Genomic DNA, 18,373 nt, shown 5'->3' with positions numbered 1-18,373 from the left:
CCAAAAAGAAAAGCTATGGCAATGTGGCCGTGCTGGAAATTTGGCCCACCATGATATCTCACCTCATGTGGTAGGTCTTGAACTCATTGCTATGTAATTGAAATTAACGCCCCGACTGGCCGACATTGAGCTAACTTAACGTAATCGTCAATCAGTGTTTAATTTGAGCCATGAGCCAATGGAGTAGCTCCTGCAACTTTATTATTATTATTATTATTATTATTATTTTGAACATGTTTAATTGGCTCTCACTTTGGGCCTTGAAAAAAAAAAAAAAAAACAGTTTCCCTATTGTGGTCAACATTGTTGAGCTACCATGTGTGACACGGCTACAAACTCTCATTGAGATTGGGAAAAAAAAAAAAAAAAAGGGAAAATTAAAACTAAAAAGACAAAGTTTCACTTTAAATCACTTTTAATATCACAAGATTATTCGTGTATATTATTTAAACAAATTATATAAATCATTAAAAAAATTATGACTAAAATAATATATAAATAGTATGAAAAATGCTAACGGATGCCTTTAGGGTAATAGTTAATAATCCATTTAAAAGAAAGTTTTTATGAAAAAAAAAAAAAACTATTAATATTTTGACAACTTTTTTTATTTTCCAAAATATGTAATGTCAAAAAGTTCTTAAAATGAACTATTAACCATTACTTTAAAGGCTCCTATTAGCATGACCCAAATAATATACCTACTCGTTACATCATATATTAGAATAAAAATAGATTCAGACTAATTTGAAGCCAATCTAAAAGTAAACTTTTGTGTTAATAAGGTTTATGTGGCCTAGGCCAAGGCCGGCCCTGGCTGCCTATATGTAGACCGAGCTAGGGTGGCGCCAAATTTGGACTAATATGCTGAATATTAATAAGAGTGAAGGACAGAACGAGCCAACCCATGAACAATCTTATATCCCATCCATCATCTTCATCGTGATTGAATGTCGGGTGATAAAATTTTGACCAAAAAAAGTGTTTTGTGATAGATGGGTTATCGAAAGGTACACAAAGAAGTATCATATTGCATATTAATTTTATCCAACATTGCTAGTGCTTGGTGGTTAATGTGTAAATCTAAACTAACATATAGTTTAAATCTAGCTCTTGTGAGAGCATTTTTATCAAGATGGGCAAATCCTATAAATACTAAAATTTAACATACAAAATGTTATAAATTCTAAAAAGCATGCTCCATCAATACTCTTAAATCTCATTTATTTTGCAATTCAGCTACAGTGGACTGCCATGTCTAGCAGTCCACTGTAGCAAGATTGTAAAACAAAAATACATTTTATATTCTTTCTTTCTTCTTTCTCTAGACATTCTTTTCTCTCTCTGTTTTACGTTTCTTCCGTCTCTCCTTGCCCCCATTTCTCTGCTCTCTCGCTCTCTCTGCTCGACATCTCTGCCTCCCTCTATGACGAAACCCAGGCCAGAGCATCAAGCCAAGTTGATCTCTATCGCAATGGTTTTTTTTTAAAAAAAGTTTGTGATTTTATGTTAGATTCGGCAGTGGTTGTGTGGGTTATGGATTTGGCATTTTGGGTCGTGGTCTGATATGCTCCGGCGATGAGCTCCGACGATTTTGTGGGTCTGGGTTTGTGGGTCTGAGTTCGTGAGTCTGGGTTCGTTGACTTGATCGTTAAGATTATGTGACTAGCATGGATGTGGGTCTACGTTCGTGGGTGTGGGTCTGCGTTCGGCGTGGATCGTTGAGTTGATCGGTCTCATTGGTGTGGGTCATCGAGAGGGAGAGAGGGAGAGACAGCGAGACCAAGAGGGAGACAGTGAGACCAGAGAAAGAGGATGAAAAAAATAAAAGCAAAAAAGGAATAAAAAATTATAAAGAAATAATATTTATATGAAGTTGTAAAAAAAATAGAAGTTTTGATGTTTGGTATATTGTAAAATGAAGTGTTAAAATTGAAAAAGTAGTGTTTTAAGATGGTAAATGCTAAATTTTTTGCAATGCTTGATAAGAATGCTCTGAGTCTTTCTCCCCCATTCCCCGCACCACCTTATGGCTAAAATTTTATATTTATTTCCCTTTAAAAAAAATTTTGGGACCAGCCTGAATTTTTTTATGTCAATAAAATTAAATTTTTGTCTATAATTTAAGCAACTTAACAATATATTGTGGTCTTTCAAGCAAAAAAGAAAAACTCAAAAAAAAAATTGAACTAAAATCTAAAAGAAAAAAAATTATAATAAATTACTACAAACTAGACAGTGGCTTGATTCTTTCAACTAAGCACACAGCCCAATACAACACAATTTTCAACTTTTTATTATTTTTTATTACAAATTATTTTTCCTCACTAGACATATATTACTTAGTTCTCACTTTTAATTTTTTTTTTTTGTTTATTTTTAACCACACACGTCTTCTGTCTCCTCAATTTTTACACTTCATATTTTAAAATTTTATCACACTTCATCTTCACTTTTACATCTACGTTTTGCCTTCCTTCTTATTCGTAACTTCTGTGTCTTCTACCAGTACCAATGCAACAATGCCTCTTCTCAAGTTTTAAGTCTCAAATTTCTCAATACGATTTTTTTTAGATGTACAAGTACCTTTGTTCATTTCATTTCTTTTCATTTTTTTTTTTTCCTTTTGAGGTTTTTTGGTTTACAGAATGCAAATTTGTTTTGGTTTTAAGAAAAAAAAAACATTTAATCACAAACTTCATGTCGGCCGAATCTTGAATTTCGGGTAGTTTTTACCAAAACACCCCGAAACACCCAAAATAGACCGGAAGAAATTTTTTCTGAAGTGAAATAGGGTGGGTTACTGTTCCAGTTTATTTACCAGCATGATATTTTCCACCAGTTACGGCCAGAACGGAATGGAATTAATAACATTGAATCAAACCTAATTAGCTAAAGGCTAAAAAGAATTAAAATTGTGTAATTTATGCTTCCTAAAAAACACCCTGAACAAAATTTCTGGAGCTGCCACTGCCATCCCCGTGTCTGTGTGTGTAAGTGTAATTTAACTATATATATATATATATATATTAACAAAAACATCAATGAAAAATATAAACTAACTATTTTTTAATACAGTTAACAATCATCTACCAAAACATAGCTCGATATTATTCAAATCCCGAAAAACATTTATTATCGAATGTATACTAAATTGTTACAATAATCTCCCTTTTAGTATGCAAAATTAATGATTCATTTTCAATTGGTAAACCATTTTACAATTTTAAATAATAAAAAAATCAAATAAACATTAAAAATCAATATACACACCATGCATGTACACACGAGCTCGCTCCTACTCTCTTAGTTCATCACAGTAGTATGTGTTAAAATCAGATTATAAACTGGCCCCTAGTGACTAGTGAGGTCTTGAATTTGAAAAGGTAGTGAAGTTACTACCAATCACAGGACTTTTTAGGTGTGACTAGACACTTAATGTCTAATTTTCATTCTTACAAACTTAAAGATAAGAACATGTGAGGTCTCCTATCTTACAGCACACAATAAAACATTTGCAAACCATTAATATAGCTTATGGAATTCTTTTATGTTCAAGGAGTGTATTACACGCCTTACAACTTCCTCATTATAACGGTTACCATAGTCCTCATTATAACGGTTACTCTATTACTATTATCTTCACTTTTTAGAATATTTAAATATATAAATATTATGAGATTAACTATATGGAAAACGCCTCTATAAAGGGTATGTTTGAGCTCTCTTTTTTCACAACCACGTGGCATAATTTTGCTGGTTAACCCATGCCACCTCATCATCTTTATGAATAAAGAGAATGTGTTTTGGGCTAAGGTCATTTTAAAACCTCCCAAAGATCCCAATTTCATCCAACTACATAGATTGATTTTTTGTTACCCAAAATTTCTTCATGCCTAACGGGTTGAGCTTATGAGTTATGACCCGCATTTCTTCACTTCATGTCAACTGAATAATGTAGGCTACTAAACTCATATGCCATAAGCCCAACCCGTTAGGCATGAGGAAATTTTGGGTGCTAAACTACAATAATGTAGTGAATAATGTAGGCTACTAAACTACAATATCATAAAACTCATACATATTTCTTGAAGGCCGAGACTCATACACATGACTTAATGGTCACTCAATTGGTCAAAGCACATGTCACTACAAGACATTTTGAGAGGGCATGATAAAAACTTAAGGAGTAGCCCACTCCCACTTAAAAATCTAGATCTTACAGCTCACTAAGGTTGATTTGCCACATTGCCACATCAACATCACTTTCATCTCTAAGCAAACGGAACCAAAATCAAGGTTAAAGTGCCAAAGCTTAAAGAAGCATAAAAGAAAGTGAGACATGTCTCATCACTTATGAGTCATAACATGCCAAGATGAAAATTCACCTCAGATCATTAGCTCATGGTCTAAGGTTACGAGTTTTCATGTAAAAAAAAAAATTGGAATTGTGGTTTGGATCGAGGACCAAGATAGTTCATTCTAGCAGCTACAATATATAGTTCCAGAAAGTGGTTGTGCACGAGGCTTGGCATATCCAACTGTGAGCACCATCGATTGTACCCCTCTCTTCACCCCATGTTGCATGGGTGGAGTGTGTGAATTGCTCTCTTTCCCTCCCTATCTACGATTTGGACTTATTCTTAGCTATGAACCCAGGAGTACATTGATTCTTCTAGGACACAGGCAAAAAAGGAGTCATCACCTAGTTATAATTCCATAAAGCTTTTTGAACTTCACTTATGAAGGTCTAAATGGTGTAGACTAAGTCTAGAATTAGGGTGCGGTCTCAAGAAGAGGCTAGACACCTCGGAGCATCCAACTGTAGCTAGCCCTCATTTTAGTTATTGGGTTAAAACACACTCACTCTAACCCTAAAATCTAACTAAATTGTAAATCAAACAAGAAACAAATTAGTGGAAAGAGAAAGGTAGAGAATAAACCTTAAATAAACATAAATGACTCACAAATTAAATGAATTTATAAAATAGAAACATCAATTGCCAAAAGACACTTATTAATTGCAAAAAGATGTCAATAACACATTTCTTTATTTCATTCAACCAATATTTAAGTGGGTACTTTAGAAGTCAATTTCTTATTCATTTCTTAATACTTTTTAGCAAACCACTATATTGTATAATTCTCCTCATTGAGGTGAATACAATACAACCCAACCTGGACTTTCCTCAAAGATACATGGATCCCATACTTATTTTGACTCAATAAGTGGATTAAAAAAAAAAGACCCATTTAAAAACCATTACTTTCTAACAGTTCCAACCCTGCTAATTAAAGGCAATACTTTCATCCCACAAATATGAAGTGGACAACGTGAACTTCTAGAGAGTAGAAGACGTTGACTTTAATAAAATTCAATCTTGTTCCTTGAATCATCAGTTCATCACTAGATTCACCACATAAATACCTGTACTTCTTTGAAGCATTTAAAGAGAAGAAGAAAAATGACAAGCACAAAGCTACACAGCTTATGTTCTGTGCTAATGGCTTCCCTCTTTGCTTACTCAGCGTCTGTTCAATTGAATGACCCTGGTACTAACTCCAATCTCAATATCCTTACTATTTTACTATGTTACAGTTTCTCAATGTGTCTTTGCTTTAATTATCCTTTTTGGTTGGTGTAGATTGGTATTTTTGGTTTCCTCTCTATGCATGTGCTTGTGTTGTAAATATGGTGAACTGGGCCATCTCCTCCACAACAACAATCATTCATGTTGCCCGGGTATCATTATTGCTTGGACTATTCTTGTTCATCAAGGTTGTAATTGAAGATTTTGTGAATGAAATAGCTGGCTTCTGGTCTCTAAATTTGCGTGAGAGAGTGGTTGGAGAAAAAATTGGAATTGGGATAGTTGTCATTTCCTTGATTTTGCAGTTGGAAGCATCATTAGTCCCAGAGGACCCCATGCGAAGAAAGCAAAGGGACTCCACAAAATTTTTCGATTATGGTGAGACTACAAATTTTAGTTCTTTTTTTTCCCCTTTCTTTCTTTTCAATTGCAACTTGGTAAGATGTGTAAAAGATGTAGTCCAAATTCACAATCCCACCCCACCTACTACACCTTTGTCATCTCAAAAGACGTAATAATCAAGAATGATAAGAAAGTCAAAAGTCTTGTAACTTAATAACAGTCATGATTCAAATATTTCATATTCATCGTAATTATGGAATTATAAAAAAAGAGGAGGATAGAGAATATTGATTTAGATGGTATAGAATGATGAAAAAGAATTTTTTGACTAACCCTAATTAATCTTTTAGTGATTTATAATCTAACTCAAAGTTTTGGAACTAAAGTTAGTTCTTATTATTTGTTGACGATGTTCCATTCCCCTAAATCAATATGTGATTGTGAAAGTCTAAAGGATAAAACAATTTTACAAATAGTTTTAGTAGATCTAGGAATAATATTTTATAATTTTATTTTAACTTATGGTGAGTTAAAACCTCAATTATTGTGAAAATGTTGACATTTTGTTATGCTCCTAAAACAACTTTATGAATTCTTCTTAATCTTAAATAAAAAAAAAAATCAATATGTCATTCGAATTTTCCATTTATAGTTGCTCCTCTACACTTCTTCTTCCTTTAATTTTTGGTAATTAATCGAAATTATGAATGTTTACTGACAATTCTGATCGGTAAAATCTGATCACAGGGATGGCAATCTTGGTGGGCTTCAGTTATGGACTTCCCTTTGTCTTCTTTGTGGTCCAACAAGGAGAAATGAAGTTCTGATCAAATTGCTCAGGAACAAAATGTACCTATTGGCTACAATTTCCAACTTTCCAATTGTTAAATACAGGAGTATTGCGTAAAAAAAAAAATTTAAAATTTAAAATTTAAAAAAAAAAGTATTGCGTAAAGAACAGTGTATTTATTAGTTTAGATTTTTTTTTTGTAAAATAAAAAATAGTTCTTTGAAGTATGGAGCCACTTTTTATTATTTATAAAATATTTGACGGTCTAAAGTTTGGCTATAAACTTGATGGTAGTCAATGGTGTAAGTGCACAATTTGTACTTGGACCCAAAAATAAATGATGGGCTCAGGTTCAAAGAGTCTTATACAATGAAATTTGTAGAGTATGAGTTTGAAACCTAGGTTTGGGATATTGGAAAGTTGATCGACAAGCTAGAATGTCGCTGTCTATGCAAATAGTAGATGGACGTAACAAAAAAGAAGCTCCTCGGACGTAAGTCGATGACAATTTATATAGTATTTCCTTTTCTAAGCAAAGGATTACAATTCTTAGTTTTTTTTTTAGCTAAGAAGAAGGTCTCTCCCCTCTTCTTTCCTCTCTCGTTTTCTTATATACTTCTTCTTCTTCTCTGTTTCATCTACCTGTCACACAAATCTTCCTCTTAGATACTTGTCCCATCCACCACCTTCTTGAAGTCTTCAAATAATAGCAGGAAGGCTGAATTCTACTGTTCAGATGTCATTTCTCCATTAATGCGGCCAGGGAGGTAGATGCAGGGCCTTTAATATGGTGGTAGCATCTTTTTCCTCAGATATTTCTCATACGTTCCTGCTTCTAAAGGGTGCTTGGATCACACTTTTACCTACCAGTTCTTCTAGGATTCTACCTCTAACCCATTTAGCAAGTCACAGGGCCATTGCTAAGCCTGTCCGAGGAGATACTCCTCCTCGGAAAACTCCTCGAATCACTATAGTGCGGACTGACCTGTAGGCCTAGAGACCCTGATCAAACAGACTTGTATCAACCAATCAGGCCCAAAGCCCAAACGTTTGTTCAAACACTTTTACCCCCCACAATAGCCTCTCAAAACTTTATTTTTCCCTCCCATCCGAGGGGAGAAATAGAGTTTTCAACCAAACAGCGCACCCTCCACACACTTTGCAAACCGCCACACGTGTAGGGGTCCTTTCGTTCCCTGAAAACGTCTCTGACGCTTCGAAACCCGGAACGCGCGCATTTATGACCGCAAGTTACATCCTGTTCCCCACATTCAACGGTGGGATACGCATCCAACGACCCAGATTTGCTCTAAAAATTTGAGCGGGAGAGTTTTAATTTCGAGGCCGCCTCCCGCATGTCAAAACGCCTGGGAACCCGTATCTCCATCCATTCTTTCAGAAATCAATCACATCTAAGTGCCAATTATTATCTTTTCTCTCAAGAAGCTCGTGAAGAATCGCCTAATCAACTCCCGTAAGTTCTCACTTTTCTTTACTCATTCCTTCTCAGCTTCTGTCCTCAGCCACCATCTAGATCCCTTTCCTTCTTTAAACTTTCGTTTCGTTTCGTTCCCACCAAATGGGTAGATTTAAGTGTCTAGTTGATACCGACGCCGGTATGGAGGGTTTCAGGGCCAAATATCAGATTCCTCACGACGTAGGCTTGAAATATTGCCCAGTAGAAGCCATAGGTGACGCTAGGAAAAAGGGAGAAGTTATCATTCCCATGATAGCCTTCATAGAAGGTGGGATGACCCTCCCCATGAAAAACGTAACCAGGGAATACCTACGTAACCATAGGTTATGCCCAGATTAGTGCACACCAAACGTATTTAGGGTCTTAGGTTGTGTCAATGCTCTAAACGAGCAAATGGGTTTGAACCTCACATAGCACGATGTAGCCTATATGTACGAGTGCCATAAACTCAAAAGTGTAGGATACTACATTAAATCCAAGTCTAGCATCGTTAGGCTGATATCATGTCTTCCCAAATCCAACAAAGGCATGAAAAACGACTATCTCATCGCCTTGGAAAATTGGTTTGACGGTCCTCACTGCCCAGTCGAATGGGGAGAGTCAGGTGTGACTCCATAGGAGTTAGATTTCCTAACCCATGACTCAATCCCGTTACTTTTACCGTTTTTTGAATTATATTGCGCATTATTTTTTTTTTTCTTGATATTTATCACTAATCCAACCATGCTCGTCTTCTCGGACGTTTCATTTCACAAATAAACAACACGTACGTCCGCATCTAAGATTTCACAACGTCGCAGACTTGAATCGCGTCCTTCGCTCCGAAGTCTTTGTCAATGAAGACCTACAAGTGAGAGCTGCCCACCTGATACTAGGATACGATCCTTTATCAGTGGACTTTCAAGAAATTGACAACGCGATCACTACGGGAGACAAACAACGCAGAAGGATAGACGTGGCACGACCAGGCTTCCTTTCTAACTGCAAACTCCCAGACGATCCCTCCATCATACTATATTCTCGCCCGATCGCAGCGATTCCTCTTTCAGCACATTCCCAGACAACTGCCGTCCGAGAAGAGCCAGGGTCCTCGCAACAATCGTTAGACAAGGAGATCGACCAGTTTCGACTCGAGGAAGTTGAGAGACCTCGAGAAGATCCACTCGTCATCCTCTCTAACGAAGAACACGCGCCTGCCGAAACTTCGGGCATACAAGGTCTAGTAATTGCACAGCCTGATTCCAGCTCCGAAGAAGAAGATATGGACACTCTACGGAAGCTGATGAATAAGAGGGGCTCGAAAGTCTCTCAAAAGGGAATGGGTGGGTCGCAGGTCCCTTCATCCTTGTCACCATCCCCTCCTCCCTTCGATCCTAAGCCTCCCGTTCCGGAGCCTAAGAAGAAGAGAAAGAATGAGGCCGAGGAGGCAGATGCAAAGAGGCAGAAGAAACTGAAACAACAACAACAACAACAACAACAACAACAACAACAACAACAACAACAACAACAACAACAACAACAACAACAACAACAACAACCTAGCAAAGGCAAAGGATGTGCCTCTTCAGTGGAAAGCGGGGCGAACAGGGACCTTGCCGAGGTACGCCGTACACCGACTAACTGGTCTCCCGAGCTGAAACTGGATGGGGCACCAATCTCCTGCCAATCTAGTATTAGGGCATTCCAACAAGGTCACGCTCACCACCTAGCCGACGCCTTAAAACGTCCTCTTCTTCTGCCCAAGGACATGGACGCCCTAGACAAAATGAACCAACCGCATCTATTCCTTTCGCTAAAAAGGGACTTGGCTTTGGTGAGTATCTAAGTCTTATCCTCACTTTATTACTTTCATTACACCTTAACGAAAGAAACATTCTTATGTACTTTAGATTCGTGCTACTAATAATACATTTATTTTGATATTTCACCACAGGCCATTCAGGAAGTCTTCGCTGCCGAGAAGTGGGTGGAAGATTCTCAGAAGAAAGTTGCAGTTGAACTGGAGCTTAGGCAGGAGACCGAGAAGTCCCTAGGCCAAGCTCTTGCGCAGAACGAGAAGCTAACCACACAGTTGGGAGAGCTAAAAAGGGAAAGGAACGGTGCCGAGGCCAGCCTGAAGACAATGAGGACCCAGGTGGAGGGGCAACGCAAGCTTCTTCGTCAGAAGGACAAAGACTTATCCAAAACTCAACAAGAAAACTCCGACCTGAAGAAGGAGCTTGCTAGGATGAGGGATGAGGGATGAGGCTCGTACCTTCAAGGACTCCATGGAGGCCGCGAAGAAGGTCACTTACAAGGAAGGGGTGGAGGCGACAGAAAACCAACTAACTGAGGAGTTCGCCGAACTGTGTCGGAAATATTGTCAACAAGTGTGGGAGGAAGCCTTAAATGTGGCAGGGATTCCCACAACCTCCGAGTTGAGGAGGCCCGAAAACATCTGGCTCCCCCAAGACATCCAGGTGATCGAAGAACTTCCTCCTATCGCACCTGCCCCTGAGACAGCATCTTCCACGCTCCCACCCACGATTCCAGAGCCCATTCCAACTCCTAAAGAACCTGAGGGTTCCAACAAAGAGAAGGAACAGGGCGATGGCGCCGAGAAGACTACGAGCTAAAGTGCCGAGCCCAATGTCCCTCTGCTGGTGGCAACAGATAAGGGGAAACAAGCCCAGACTTCATTTGAAATAGAGCTGAAATGAACAGAGGCTGCCAGCACTTCCGAGCAGGACCCCCCTCCTAAGGCTTAAGGCTTAGGCTAGTTAGGACTTCCTCCCTTTTTGTTATGTAACAAATTTTAGGGTTTTTGCTTTGAATGTATATTAACAGAATTTAATGAGAAACTTTGACTAGTTTGATTTTTATTTGACTTCCAATCTTTAGTATAAAAATACTCATCAGTGCAAAGATGAATGAATGGAACAACTAACTCCACTTCCAATATTTCAATTTGCTGTAACTTTAAATAAAAGTACACATACTTAGCGTATACTTGTAAATCGTGCCTCAAAAGCATAATATATGTGACACAGCAATACACAATCAAAAATTTAACTTAGAATTTAATTTGGGGCATAAAGCAATCCAAGTGGCGCATTAACACCTCAACACTAACGTGGTATGGTTTTTGCTAATATTCCCAGAGTAGAGAGTCCGATGACCCGACATAACTAAACTTCTTTTTAACAAAAAGTAGGATGTCAATTTCCACAAGGCATGTGGTCCGAGAACCATGCATGACGAAGTTTCTGTTTGATATTTAGAAGTAACTTAAAATGTTAATTTCTCCAAAGTAGAAGGTCTAAGGACTCAACATAACTAAGGTTCTGTTTAACAAATAATAGGATATCAATTTCCACAAGGCATGTGGTCCGAGGACCATGCATGACCAAGTTTCTGTTTGATATTTAGAAGTAACTTGAAATGTTAATTTTCCTAAAGTAGAAGGTCTAATGACCCGACATAACTAAGGTTCTGTTTAACAAACAATAGGATATCAATTTCCACAAGGCATGTGGTCCGAGGACCATGCATGACCAAGTTTCTGTTTGATACTTAGAAGTAACTTGAAATGTTAATTTCCCCAAAGTAGAAGGTCTGAGGACCCGACATAACTAAGGTTCTGTTTAACAAACAATAGGATATCAATTTCCACAAGGCATGTGGTCCGAGGACCATGCATGACCAAGTTTCTGTTTGATACTTAGAAGTAACTTGAAATGTTAATTTCCCCAAAGTAGAAGGTCTGAGGACCCGACATAACTAAGGTTCTGTTTAACAAATAATAGGATATCAATTTTCCACAAGGCATGTGGTCCGAGGACCATATATGTCCAAGTTTCTGTTTGATACTTAGAAGTAGTAACTTGAAATGTTAATTTCTCCAAAGTAGAAGGTCTGAGGACCCAACATAACTAAGGTTCTGTTTAACAAACAATAGGATATCAATTTTCACAAGGCATGTGGTCCGAGGACCATACATGTCCAAGTTTCTGTTTGATATTTATGAGCAGCAATAAATAAGCCAAACTGCATAATGACAATCTGAACAACGAACGACAAAAGCAATTTTTATTAATAATAATACCTTCGTAGGTTGTTTACATTCCAGGGGCGTTATACAATTTTTTCATCTAGATCAGCTAATCGATATGACCCTATGCCCGCTACAGAGATTATGCGATATGATCCTTCCCAATTTGGTGCTAGCTTTCCCCATGCTAGGTTTTTAGCAGTACCCACGACTTTCCTCAACACCAAATCCCCAGGCGCTAGTGGCCTTAGCTTCACATGAGCATCATATCCTCGTTTAAGCTTCTGCTGATAATAAACCATTTGGACCATGGTGACCTCTTGTCGTTCCTCGACCAGATCCAGGCTTTTTCCCAGGAGGCCATCATTATTTCCTGGGCTGAAGGAACTTGTCCTTAATGTGGGAAACCCAGATTCTAAAGGTATCACCGCCTCGGCCCCGTAAGTCATGGAGAAAGGTGTTTCTCTAGTGGATCTTCGCGGCGTAGTCCAATATGTCCACAGAACATGTGGTAACTCCTCTATCCATCTACCCTTCGCATCATACAGCCTCTTCTTAAGTCCACTGACTATAACTTTGTTAACGGCCTCGGCCTGTCCATTTCCCTGAGGATAAGCTGGGGTGGAGTATCTATTTGTGATGCCCAAGTCGTTACAATATTGGTTGAAAGCTCTACTGTCAAATTGTATGCCATTATCTGAAATAAGTATGTGTGGTACCCCAAATCTAGTGATAATATTCTGCCAGATAAACTTCCAGTCGACATCCCTAATATTTGATAAAGGCTCAGCTTCGACCTACTTTGTGAAGTAATCAATTCCCACGAGCAGCCACCTTTTGTCTCCTACAGCCCTCGGAAAGGGCCCAACTATATCCAGTCCCCATTGAGCGAATGACCGAGGACTAGACAAAGGATTAAGGACTCCCCCAGGCTGATGAATATTGGGAGCAAACCTTTGGCATTGGTCACACTTTCTTGCGTAGTCTTGAGCTTTCCTCTGCATATTGGGCCACCAATATCCCTGAGTCAGAGCCCTATGGGCCAAGGATCTCCCCCCAATATGGCTTCCACAAATTCTCTCATGTAATTCTTCCAAAAGTGCCTCCGTTGCTTCAGGATGTACACACAGCAGGTATGGTCCAGAAAAGGAGCGTTTATACAATTTATGATCCTCGGACAACCAGAAACGAGGCGCCTTTCGATGAATCTTATCTGCTTCAGACTTCTCCTCGGGCAGAATATCGCTTTTTAGAAAAGAGACCATAGGGTCGATCCAGCTAGGTCCAGGCCTTATCAGATGGATATGGACTGCACTTGCAGTGGTTAGAGTTGGTTTTAGCAAGTCTTCGACGACGATAATCCTAGGCAAGCATTGAGCCGAGGATGTCGCCAAAGTGGCCAACGAGTCCGCATGTGTGTTTCCGCTTCTAGAAACATGCGAAAGGATGAAAGAATCGAACTCGGATTGTAAACATTTGACCTAGGTCAGGTACTCTTGCATTCTTGGATCCCTAGCCTCCATAGTCCCCGTCACTTGGCCCACGACTAATTAAGAATCCGAGGACGTATGAATTGCCTTTCCCCTCATTCTCCGTACCATATTCATACCGACCAAGACCGCTTTGTACTCGGCCTCGTTATTAGTGGCCGAGAACACTAATCTCAATGATTTCTCAAAGATAATTCCATCAGAGGATACCAAAACAAGTCCAACGCCAGACCCCCTCTGGTTGGCTGCCCCATCGACATACGCTTTCCAAATCGGAGGTCCTTTGCCCGTGGTCATGCCAACTGATTTTTCATTCATGTATGATTCCTTCGCAGTTTCTTCTAACGATGGTTCGGTGAATTCTGCCACCAAATCCGCGAGAACCTGGCCCTTCACCGAGGTGCGTGGCATATATTTGATATCAAAAGTTCATAGAATAGTTCCCCACTTGGCTACCCTCCCCGAGTAGTCAACACTCCGTAACACTGACTTGAAAGGCAGTTGAGTCAAAACCACAACGGTGTGGGACTGGAAATAGTGAGGAAGCTTCCACGTGGCATGGACTACAGCCAGAATTGCCTTCTCTAAAGGCAAATAACGCACCTCAGCTTCATTCAAAGATTTGCTAACATAATAAACCGGTCTTTGTACCCCGCCTTCGTCCCTTATAAGAACCAGGCTGACTGCATGGATAGCTACGGCTAGGTATGCAAACAGGATTTCATCGACCTCCGGCCGAGACATAATGGGTGGCAGGGAGAGATATTCCTTAAGCTGCTGGAAAACTAAAGCACACTCCTCGGACCATTGGAATCCTTTCCATTTATTTAACAGTTGGAAAAAAGGTCTACACCTGTTAGCTGACCGAGAGATAAATCTGCTGAGAGCAGCAGTCATCCCGGTCAATTTCTGAACTTCCTTTGGATTCCGAGGTGGTTGCAAGCCCTGAATGGCTCTGACCTATGCCGGGTTCACCTCTATTCCTCTATAAGTCACCATGTAGCCTAGGAACTTTCCGGAACCCACCCCAAAAGAACACTTTGAGGTGTTAAGGCGTAGCTTGTACTTCCTAAGTATTTGAAAGGTGTCATCCAGATCCTCCACATGCATAGGTACTGTCTTACTCTTCACTACCATATCATCCACATATACCTCAATGGTCTTTCCAAGTTGCGATTCAAACATTCTGGTCATCATCCTTTGGTAAGTAGCCCCGGCATTTTTCAACTCAAACGGCATTACTTTATAGTGATAGTTCCCTGTTGGAGTAATGAAAGTAGTCTTCTCCTGATCACCCAACACCAATGGTATTTGGTGATAACCCTAGAAAGCATCTAAAAAACTCATCCGAGGATGCCCGACCGTAGCATCCACAAGCTGATCTATGCGTGGCATCGGGAACGAGTCCTTTGGGCAGGCTTTGTTTAGGTTTGTGAAGTCCACACACACTCTCCACTTTCCGCTCTTCTTTTTCACTACAACTGTGTGCGCCAACCATTCCGGGTAGAAAACTTCTATAATAGCCCCAGCCCTTTTGAGCTTGAGCACCTCTTCTTTGACAGCCTAGGAATGCTCTTTCGAAGAACGCCGAGGTGGTTGCCTCCTAGGAACAACGGCAGGGTTGACGTTCAAATAATGGCAAATGAAGCTTGGGTCAACCCCCAAAGCCTCATAGGGATCCCAGGCAAAGACATCGATATTGTTTTTCAAAAACTTCACCAATTCCATCTTCTCTTGGTGTGGTAACCGTATCCCAACTTGGAAGAACCTTTCAGGATCATCGGTTATGAGAAATCTCTCAAAATCTTCACACATAGCATCCTCTACTGTCACCGCACCGGGCGCATCCAGAGTCATTAATTGCTATAAGTTCGCCATAGCCAAGGTCGAGGACTCTGTCTTGGCCTGATGCAATACTGCTGCCGATATGCATTGCCTTGCTACTGTTTGGTTACCAAGAATTTCTTCGATGATTCCACCCGAAGGGAATTTTACTTTAACATGCAAAGTTGAGGAGACAGCACCCAAAGCATGCAGCCAAGGCCTAGCGAGGATGGCCGTGTATGGAGAATATGCGTCAACCACAATGAAATCTACCTCGACCGTTTCCGAGCCGGACTGTACGGGCAATCGGATTTGTCCCTTTGGTATAACAGTCTTCCTTTCGAAACTTATTAACGGCGAGTCATAAGGAGTGAGATCCTCCAGGCCCAACTTAAGCCCCCTAAATAAGTCAGGGTACATAATATCCGCACCGCTGCCTTAATCGATCATCACCCTTTTGACGTCATAATTTCCTGTCTTCAATGTGACCACCAGGGCGTCGTCATAGGGCTGAATGGTCCCAACCTTATCTTCATCAGAGAATCCTAAAATAGGCGCACTCCCCTTGATCCTCTTCGGCCTTGAGCTTGACTCCTCGGCTTGGGAATGTGACACTGCCATTACATTGGTAGGACAAGAACCGGTCCTGCCAGGTGCAGCGAAGATGACATTAATCGTCCCCAAGGGTGGCCGAGATAAGTTGTTCTTCTGATTATTTGAACCCGAACGATTTCCTTGTCCGTTGGGTTGATACAGGTGTTGTTTCAATTTTCCCTCACTAACGAGCTGCTCTAAGTGGTTCCAAAGGGTCCAACAATTCTCGGTGGTATGACCCACATCTTGATGGTACTAGCAAAAAAGAATCTGATTCCGTTTCATAGGGTCCCCTGCCATCTTACTGGGCCACTTGAAGTAGGGTTCTTTACGGACTTTCTCCAGCAATTGGTGCACTGGTTCTCGGAATATAGTATTAACTGCTTGAGGAGTGGTTGAGCCAGATTGCCTAGAGTAATCTCTCCTCGGCTTATTGTTATGGTACCTGTCCGACCTGAAATCCCTTCTCTCCTGCAGGATAACCTTCGCCTTACCCTTACCTTGTTGTTGATCTTCCTCGACCCTTTTGTACTCGTCGATGCGGTTCATGAGGTGACGTACATTCCGTACAGGCTTTTTGGTCAGGGATTTTCTTAAATCATGATCAGTGGGGAGGCCCACTTTAAAAGTATTAATCGCCACTTCGTCAAAATCTCCATCAATCTCATAAAACATCTCTCAGTACCTGTCGGAGTATGCTTTCAATGTCTCACCCTCCCTCATAGCCATAGATAATAGCGAGTCCAAAGGTCGAGGGACTCTACTGAATGTGATGAATTGAGACGCGAATGCCCTGGTAAGTTCCATGAAAGAATCGACAGACCCCGACTTTAGCCCGTTAAACCATCTCATGGCAACAGGTCCCAGGCTGGAAGGAAAGACTTTACACATCAAGGTTTCGTTCTGAGCATGCACCACCATCCTCTGATTAAAATGGCTCACATGTTCAACCGGGTCTGTCCTGCCATTATAAATGGTGAAAGTGGGCTGGGTGAACCGTCGAGGGAGCCTTCCCTTCTCGATCCTGCATGAGAAGGGCGATTTAGAGAGTTGGTGTAACACTCGGCTAATAGCATCGTTCCCCAAGCCCCTGGAAGGAAGCTTCCTATGCTTACGACCTGGTAGGTCATCCCCTTCGTAAGAGAAGGTTTCGCTAGGGGGAGTCCTGGACCTTGGACTGTAACTGCTTCCCCGGGACCCCCCTGAGGAAGGATTGGATGGGGTGAAGCCAGCCTTCGTCTGACACGGCGTAGCTTTTTCTTGAGGTGAAAAATCTCCCTCTGCATGGCCTTGGCATCATCTTCATGGGTGGCACTGCTTCCACCACGCGTATGGCTCGCACCAAGATATACGGTATGCACACTTCCTTCTCGATCCCTCCGACGCTCAAGACACTCAAAAAGGTCTTCACGCTGGGATCCCTGAGATTCTGCATGATGCGAACCTAAGTCTGCCATGATGTTCCAATTCCTTTGACGCTAGATTCTCACAGACGGCGCCAATTGTAAGTGCACAATTTGTACCTGGACCCAAAAACAAGTGATGGGCTCAGGCCCAAAGAGTCTTATACAATGAAATTTGTAGAGTATGAGTTTGAAACCTAGGTTTGGGATATTGGAAATTTGATCAACAGGCTAGAATGCCGCTGTCTATGCAAGTAGTAGATAGACGTAACAAAAAAGAAGCTCCTCGGACGTAAGCCGAGGACAATTTATATAGTATTTCCTTTTCTAAGCAAACGATTACAATTCTTAGTTTTTTTTTTAGCTAAGAAGAAGGTCTCTCCCCTCTTCTTTCCTCTCTCGTTTTCTTATATACTTCTTCTTCTTCCCTGTTTCATCCTCGTGTCACACAAATCTTCCTCTTAGATACTTGTCCCATCCACTACCTTCTTGAAGTCTTCAAATAATAGCAAGAAGGCTGAATTCTACTGTTCAGAGGTCATTTCTCCATTAATGCGGCCAAGGAGGTAGATGCAGGGCCTTTAATATGGTGGTAGCAGCTTTTTCCTCAAATATTTCTCACACGTTCCTGCTTCTAAAGGGTGTTTGGATCACACTTTTACCCACCAGTTCTTCTAGGATTCTGCCTCTAACCCGTTTAGCAAGTCCCAGGGCCATTGCTGGGCCTGTCCGAGGAGATACTCCTCCTCAGACAACTCCTCGGACCACTATAATGCGGACTGACCTGTGGGCCTAGAGTCCCTGATCAAACAGACTTGTATCAACCAATCAG

At 40.6% G+C, this 18,373-nt stretch overlaps 1 protein-coding gene across 1 annotated transcript; it reads left to right on the top strand.

The window, feature by feature from the left end:
• Positions 1-5,406: 5,406 nt before the first annotated feature.
• LOC142623554 (uncharacterized) lies at positions 5,407-6,790 on the top strand. The gene is made up of 3 exons (XM_075796989.1): positions 5,407-5,553; positions 5,646-5,969; positions 6,681-6,790. The coding sequence occupies exons 1-3, from the start codon at positions 5,466-5,468 to the stop codon at positions 6,758-6,760; spliced, it is 492 nt and encodes a 163-aa protein (XP_075653104.1). The 5' UTR covers positions 5,407-5,465; the 3' UTR covers positions 6,761-6,790.
• The last annotated feature ends 11,583 nt before the right edge of the window (positions 6,791-18,373 follow it).

Source organism: Castanea sativa, chromosome 2 (assembly GCF_040712315.1).
Source record: "Castanea sativa cultivar Marrone di Chiusa Pesio chromosome 2, ASM4071231v1".
Taxonomy (NCBI): domain Eukaryota; kingdom Viridiplantae; phylum Streptophyta; class Magnoliopsida; order Fagales; family Fagaceae; genus Castanea; species Castanea sativa.
This window is presented reverse-complemented; position numbering and strand designations above follow the sequence as displayed.

Excerpts from the sequence above, each read along its gene's own strand:
- LOC142623554 (XM_075796989.1), top strand. The coding sequence starts at position 5,466 with ATGACAAGCACAAAGCTACACAGCTTATGTTCTGTGCTAATGGCTTCC. Across the intron at positions 5,554-5,645 it reads TGTTCAATTGAATGACCCTG|ATTGGTATTTTTGGTTTCCT; the intron begins GTACTAACTCCA and ends TGGTTGGTGTAG. Across the intron at positions 5,970-6,680 it reads CACAAAATTTTTCGATTATG|GGATGGCAATCTTGGTGGGC; the intron begins GTGAGACTACAA and ends ATCTGATCACAG.